Source organism: Nannospalax galili, unplaced genomic scaffold (assembly GCF_000622305.1).
Source record: "Nannospalax galili isolate Female #2095 unplaced genomic scaffold, S.galili_v1.0 scaffold569, whole genome shotgun sequence".
NCBI lineage: Eukaryota > Metazoa > Chordata > Mammalia > Rodentia > Spalacidae > Nannospalax > Nannospalax galili.
The window spans coordinates 450,540-457,955 of record NW_008360300.1 but is presented as its reverse complement, the minus strand read 5'-3'; the positions used below and the strand labels follow the sequence as shown (position 1 = coordinate 457,955).

At 40.7% G+C, this 7,416-nt stretch overlaps 1 protein-coding gene across 3 annotated transcripts in view; it reads left to right on the top strand.

The window, feature by feature from the left end:
- The first annotated feature begins 854 nt into the window (after positions 1-854).
- The window catches only part of Polb (DNA polymerase beta), a 37,429-nt gene continuing 30,867 nt past the window's right edge, over positions 855-7,416 (top strand). For all 3 annotated transcript variants that reach the window (XR_606909.2, XM_008824230.2, XM_029559214.1), the window contains exons 1-3: positions 855-1,011; positions 1,182-1,239; positions 4,711-4,777. Coding sequence is in view for 2 of the 3 variants with exons in the window: in XM_008824230.2 (XP_008822452.1) it covers positions 951-1,011; positions 1,182-1,239; positions 4,711-4,777 (186 nt within the window). In the remaining variant the exon portion in view is untranslated. The remainder of the gene's footprint in view (positions 1,012-1,181; positions 1,240-4,710; positions 4,778-7,416) is intronic.

Here is a 7,416-nt window from a genome sequence, read left to right as displayed (position 1 = left end):
ATATAAATGAATAAATCTTAAGAAAATAAAATATAAAAATAAAGGCCAGCAATAATGGGAATTTTAAAAGGATTGGATTAGAGAAGCAAAAGTGTGTGTCCCGAACTATTAGTAGTGGTCAGACTGGATGGCAAAGTGATCACTGAGTTTTGCTTTTCTCCTTTTCCGCTTTCGGATTTTCCTACATTAGCATGTATTCTAATAACAGCTTCACTTTATGCCCAAATCAATTGCTTGGAATTGCAGTTAGGTATGGTGCTGTGCACCACCACGCCCAGGAAACTTCTAAGTAGTGCTTGTGCTGTGTTTCGGTTTCTGGACTGTAAACTTCTCACATATAAGCCGTATTAGGGTTCCGTTGCTGATTAAGTCAAATACTTCTTTCATGTGTTTTTATCTTCTTAGTTTCTCCAACAAAAAACATAGAAATTAAAAAACACACACACATACAGACACAGACACACACACCCTTTATGTATATTGATTGACAAGCATGCTAAAACGTTCTGACTCTGTACGGTGTCCAAGGGCCTGTGGTTCTGACAGGTGAGGCTGGCGCCGCCTCTCCGCGCATATGAAATAGACTAGGCTGTTACCCACAGCGCACCTGCAGCCTCCCGCACCTCGGCGACCACAGCCTGATATATTTCAGACTCTAAATGGGACTATTTCCCTTTCTAGGAAAGCACTCGGAGAGCAGACAGAAGCTCTTCGGTTAAGAACTTACGGGGAGGTAGTGGTGAGCGCGCCACCTCCCCAACACCTGACTTCAGAGAGGAGGGGCCCGGCCCTCCTTTCCTGGCTTCCCTTCCGCCAAGCTCACGTCCTCTGGCCCCGCCCTTCCGCCGGGCGCGTGACGTCAGCGCGCCGCGCCCTGTCAAGAGCGGGCATTGTTTCGCCCGTGTCGCGGCCGCCGATCCGGAGCTGCCCGGCTTTAGGTGACAGCCGCCATGAGCAAACGCAAGGCGCCGCAGGAGACACTCAACGGCGGCATCACGGACATGCTCGTGGGTCAGTCCCCAGCCGACCTCGCCTCCCTTCCGCCGGCCGTGCGTCCGCGTCAGGCCTCCGCCCGCAGCGTCCCGCGGCCTGTCGAGGAGCGCGGTCCACACCCCCTTCCAGCGAACGCGGTTCTCCTGGGTGAACTTGGTGTTTACTCGCGCCCTTTGTTGTCTTTTCAGAACTCGCAAACTTTGAGAAGAACGTGAGCCAGGCCATCCACAAGTATAATGCGTACAGGTACGTTACTGGCATTCCGGGACGCCTGTGTTTCATAAATCACTTAACAGGGATGGGAATGCAGTGGGTAGTTGGGCCATCTGAAAAGTTAAAAAAAAAAAAGCCAAACAACAACTAGGTGTGGTATCTTATTTAACATTCCAGAATTTTGGCTGTGTATTGAAGTGTTAATTCAGGTAAGTTCACAATTCTGAATGAAAACAGATTTAGTCTGATACATATTATTAATCAGGAATGACTGCTATTTTAAACCATAATGAATGACAGTTGAGGTTTGTACTGTGAAATAGATTTGGTTCTAGAAGTCATGTTTGCTTTTTCGTCTTCCGGGGACTTGACTTGGACCCAAATGGTCCAGCATAAGATTGTCCAACACACAGAAAAAGATGTTTAAGTAGAGCCAATGGGGGTTCTATGCGTGCTAAATGTGTCAGTGACAGGATCAAGCATGCTTTCCTTACTGAGGAGCAGAAAATTGTTTTGGTAAAATATTGAAGTTACAAGCATAGTCCGAAAGTGAAATAAATTCTTTGTGTCATTACAGCATCATTCCTCTGAAATGCTCTCACCTATGTGCCCCTTACTGGACTGTTCGTGACATTCACTGCTACTTCACTCCATAAAAACCTTTCACTTGACTTCTCTGATGCCACTCTTCAGTTCTTTCATTTTTTTAATTAAAAAAAGTTTTATGTGTATGAATGTATTGCCTGCATGTAAGTACACCCGTGTTGTGCAGTACCCACAGAGTCAGAAGAGAGCTTCAAATCCCCTGGAACTGGTGTTATAGACAGTTGCTAGCCACATGTGGGTGCTGAGAATTGAACCCAGGTCCTCTGCAAGAGCAGCCAATGCTCTTAATTGCTGAGCCTTCTCTCCAGCTCCAATTCTTTCATTTTTTTTTTCATGTGTCTTAGCCTTTAAGGTTCATAGTTTCCAGTACTACCAACTCAGAGTACTTCCCCTCACTTTTATACTTTTCCTTTATTAGCTTTGAATATCATTATGTCAGTGACTCCAAAACTGTTATTTATTTATTTATTTATTTATTTATTTATTTATTTGTCTTTTTGAGGCAGAGTCTCCCTGCAGCCCCAGCTGGCCTAGAACTTGCTATATAGACCAGGCTGGCCTTGAACTCGCAGAGATCCACCTGCCTCTGCCTCCCAAGTGCTGGGATTAAAGGCGTGCACCATCACATCCATCTTGAATTTTATTTTTATATGTATGAGTGTATTGCCTGCAAATCTGTAGGTGCGCCCGTGTTGTGTAAGGCACATGGAGGTCAGAAGAGGGTGTTGGATTCCCCTGGGTCTGGAGTTGTTAGCTGCCATGTGGGTGCTGGGAATTGAAGCTGGGTCCTCTGTAAGAGCAGCCAGTGCTCTCAACTGCTGAGCCATCTTTCCAGCCTCCCAAACTGTGTCTTAACTGGGTTTTTCCTACAAAATTTCCCTTCCTATTCAATATATTTCAATACTGAGGTGGGGTTTTTTTTCCCTCCTTTTATTCTTTCCTATGATTTTCTATGTAAAGGAATTGTACTATCATCCATATGTCATCTAGAAGTCATAGAGACACTTAGCCCTCCATTCTGTTTGGGTCATAAGAATTTTCAGAGATGAGATGTCTTGAAGGAGCTCAGGAGTTAAGTGAGAGGAAGAACAGTCTGGACAAAGGAAATAAAATGTGCCCAGGCATTGACACATGACAGAATGACATTTTCTAGAAGTCAGTAATTCACTTTGCTTAAGAGAGGTATAAGCGGAAAGTAAATCTGAAAAAGCTACTTCTGCTTCCCTTGATTGAGGCCAAAACGAACTTTTGGAAATCGTCATATAATCCCGTCATTCTCCCATTACAAATAATTATTTTTTCTTTTCCTGATAAAACCTAAATACATCATAGCATACAAAAGGCCTTTTATGATCTTAATTCTTCCAGGCTTTGACCCACAGTATCAATAATCTGGATCTACTTAACATTCTTGAAATAATTCCCTCTATAAACTTTCATTACACTTGCTTCTTAGCCTATAAGTGTGCCCTTTCCAGACTTATTATCAGTCATATGCTAACAGAGAAGTTGAAATCTAAATCTCAAAGATTATGTTGGAATGAAAAAAATTCAAGGTTCTAAAGATTATTCAATAATTATGTTTTAGAGTTAGTCGAACTGTTACTTTTTACCAGCATCAATTCTAAACTACATTTAACATTGAAATTATGATAGGATATAGTCAGTGAGCTCACAAGGTATACCTAATCTGTTACTGGATTATTGAGCTGTGTGAGATTTTTGAGAATTAAGAATCTGGTAGGGAACTGGGGAGATAGCTCAGTCTGTAAAGTGTTTGTCTTGTAAACATGAGGACCTGGGTTGGATCCCAGGACCTGTGTCAGGAAAGAAGGAAGTCTCATGTGTTGTCATATACTTGTAATCCCAGTGCTGGGGAGGCAGAAACAGTGGATCCCTGGGGCTTGATGGCCAGCCAGCTTAGCCCTACTTGGCAAGCTCCAGGCAGTGAAAGAACCTGTCATATTTTTTAAAAAAGGATGGACAATGTCTGAGGAACGACACCCAAGATTGTCTTCAGGCATTCAAATGTATGTACACACACAAGAATCAGGTAGGCAAGGCCTCAGTTTTATGCCGGCAGGGGAATAATTTTAAAAAGAAGATCTAAGGAAATACATTTTGTAATCGTGAATTTTAAAAGCTTTCCGTGAGCAAATATGGTATCTAATAATTTAAGTATTATAGATATTATGGTGGTAGAGTTGTATGCAGTAATTACGAACAGTTTCTAAAAACTGGCTTGATATTTTCTCTTTACTGTCTAGAAAGGAGACTGCAGTAGCCTGATTCCTTCTAGTGCTAAATGTATAGTTGAAATCATATCCTCAAGTGTGAGGAGCTTTAATTAAGAAGTTAGAGGTATAGTAGGTTGCATATCAGCTATCAAGTTTTAAGTGGAAAACTAGCTATCTTTTTTTTTCTATTTTACTTATGTATATGTGTGTATTGCACCCCTATCGTGCATTGCCCTCGGAGGTCAGAAGAGGCTGTTGGATCCCCTGGGACTGGAGTTACAGACAGTTGTTAGCTGCCATGTGGGTGCTGGGATTGAACCCGGGTCTTCTGCAAGAACAACCAGTTTTCTTAACCACTGAGCCATCTCTCCAGCCCCAAAACCGGCTATCTTTGTAATAGTATAAGTTTTTATGTATATTTCAGTTTAAGAGAAAAGTAAGGTCTTGGGGCTGGAGAGATAGCTCAGCAGACTGCTCTTCGAGAAGAGCCATATCCAGGTGGCTCACAACTGCCTGTAACTCTAGCTCCAGGGGATCTGACTCTTCCTTCTGACCTCTACAGGCACCCCCACACAGGTGGCATACACAGATACATAAGCATATGCAGAAATTTTAAAAAACTTTAGGGTCTTACAGGATTTTCAATTTTTTTTTCTTATAGAAAAGCAGCATCTGTTATAGCAAAGTACCCACACAAAATCAAGAGTGGAGCAGAAGCTAAGAAATTGGTAAGCATAATGAACATGCTGCTTGAAGACTTCACACATGTACAAATTTGATGGGTTTCTATAAGATGAACTCACTTCTCTGAACCTCCTTTGACTCACACAGACCAATTTCACTGATCCTAATTTCTTGGAATAATATTAACATAGTGATACTTTTTGAATACAAATGCTTTTCTTTAGGGGGAAGGAATTAGGCAATTCATTTCCTTTATATAATACTTTGCCATATACATAAACATTCATTCTCAAACTGAAGATTGCCTTCAGTGTGAGTCCTTAAAAAGACCATGGTTGAAAGAGACTGCTGTTGGTATAATGGTCCCTAGCCATCCTGTCATTCCCAGGTATAAGAATTTGTGTGGGTTCGTGTTCTCCAGAGAGATCTTACCAACCGGTCAGCACACAGTTAAGCCCTTTATACATTACGGTAGTTAGCCTGTTCTCTGTAAATTTCTTTGAAGCCCTGTATGCTAGAAATGTGTCATGTTTTCTAGAGAGTCACATCTCTTGGTGATTTGTGATAACATCACTGAGAATATTCTGGGAAGTCTGCATAATGATAGATTGTTTTCATTCAGATCTCACCAAGTATTCTAAACTTCCTCAAATTTAAGGACCATATCTTATTTATCTTTCGTTAAAGAGGCCGAGCTGACATGACCTTTGAATGGCCCAGATATTGATGGTTACCTCTTCTTGTTTCTCTTTGTGTTTCACAAAAGTGCTCTGGAATTTTTAAGTAATACTATTTGATCATCCTTAACTTTCTTATAAGACTATCGAGAGTGTGAACCATTTGTGTCCTTATATTTTCACCCTTCAGAGTCATAGCATTACCATGAACCTTGTATTCACTTTTATGACTGAATGAGAAATTTCACATTAATCATGTATCACATCCTAACCTTGAATTTGTTCCTTGATAAAAATGCTCTAGTGGGGGGGGGGGGCGTCTAGAAAGACGGTTCAGCAGTTCAGAGCCTGTTGCTCTTCCAGAGGACCTGAGTTTTGTTCCCAGCATCCATGTCAGGGGGTTATAGCCAGTTCCAGGAGGCTCTGACACCTTTGGGCTCCACAGACATTTACAGCTCACCTGCACATACGCACACTCAAACATACGCATGACTAAAAATAATTAAAAGGAATCTTTTTTAAATGCTGTTGTGTGTAGATTTTAATTCTTTGTGCTATAAATTATCTTAGTGTCAATATATTTTCCTTAAATACAATAGCCAACCAAATTATAAATACATTAGACTGTAATTCTTGTTCTGAGTTTCTGTCTTGGCATTTCATCATTTTGTTATCACTAAGTGTCCTTTTAGATCTTTATTACTGAACTTAACATAAAAATATTCTTTTTTATGATTATTTTAGGAATCTCAGACCTGTCTACTGTCTAGATAATATGAATGCTTCTAAATAATTCTAGGAATCTGAAATTTCCAGAATGTGTTTGCCTTTTATTCTTTAATGTTAGGAATAGAAAATAGCCAGGGTTGGGGCTGGGGAGATGGCTCAGTGGTTAAGAACACTGACTGCTCTTACAGAAGACCCAGGTTCAAATCCCAGCACCCACATGGAGTTAACAGCTGTCCGTAACTCCAGTTCCAGGGGCTCTGACACCCTCTTCTGACATCTGTGGGCATTATACGACATGGGTGTACTTACACACATGCAGGCAATATGCTCATACACATAAAAATAATAAATATTTTACAAAGAAAATAACCCCAGTCTAAATTGCTTGAGGTGAGTAAAATTATTGTAGCACTATCTGTAAACTGTTTACCTTTTATCATTTAATTTAGAAAATGAGAAGCCTAATTTATTCATTTCTCCTTGGTAATGGTATCTTTTAAAAGTTGAATATGCTCTCAATAATTTGGGGGCATTTATTAATTAAATAAATATAGAACATAGGTGAAGGTAGGGCTAGGAGACTGTCAGAAATAACTGGAACATATTATGCATATTGAAGGTTTAACTAAAAGACCAATAAGCAGGCTGTCAAGGTGGCTCAATGAGTATAGGTGCTTGTTGCTGAGTCTGCCGATCCTGCATTTGATTCCAGGAACCCATATGATTTAAGGAAATAATTGACATAAGTTATCCTCTGACCTCTACAAGCACACTGTAGCATGTGTGCACCACCCCCCCCCACACAAATAATAGGACCAATAAATGTGAAACAAAGAGGTTTATTAATAAATTAATTAAGATACTCTGAAGTACCTGTCAGATTATCAAATATAATAAGACCTGTGGTCAAAAGAAATGTTCGTTCATTGATACAATCTTTCTGATGGATCATTTGGCAGAATGTTTATGTTTTTTTGACCCAGCAGTTTCACTTCAAGGATTTTGTCCTAAGGAGATCAGTAGAGTTAATGTGTAGTGAGGATTCATTGGTTCATCACATCTGAGTGCTTGGGCCCTGGAAATGCAGTGAAAAGAGTGTGATGGCAAGACGTTGTTGGACTGTGCCAGTCTGGAAAAGTTGTTCTCACTATGTGGTGTCTAAGACCATTTTTATGTGGCTGTGTCTCTGCTTGCATGAGTTTATGTATACCATGTGCATGAGGAGCCTGTTATGGCCAGAAGAGGGTATTATATACCCTGGAACTGGAGTTCCAATG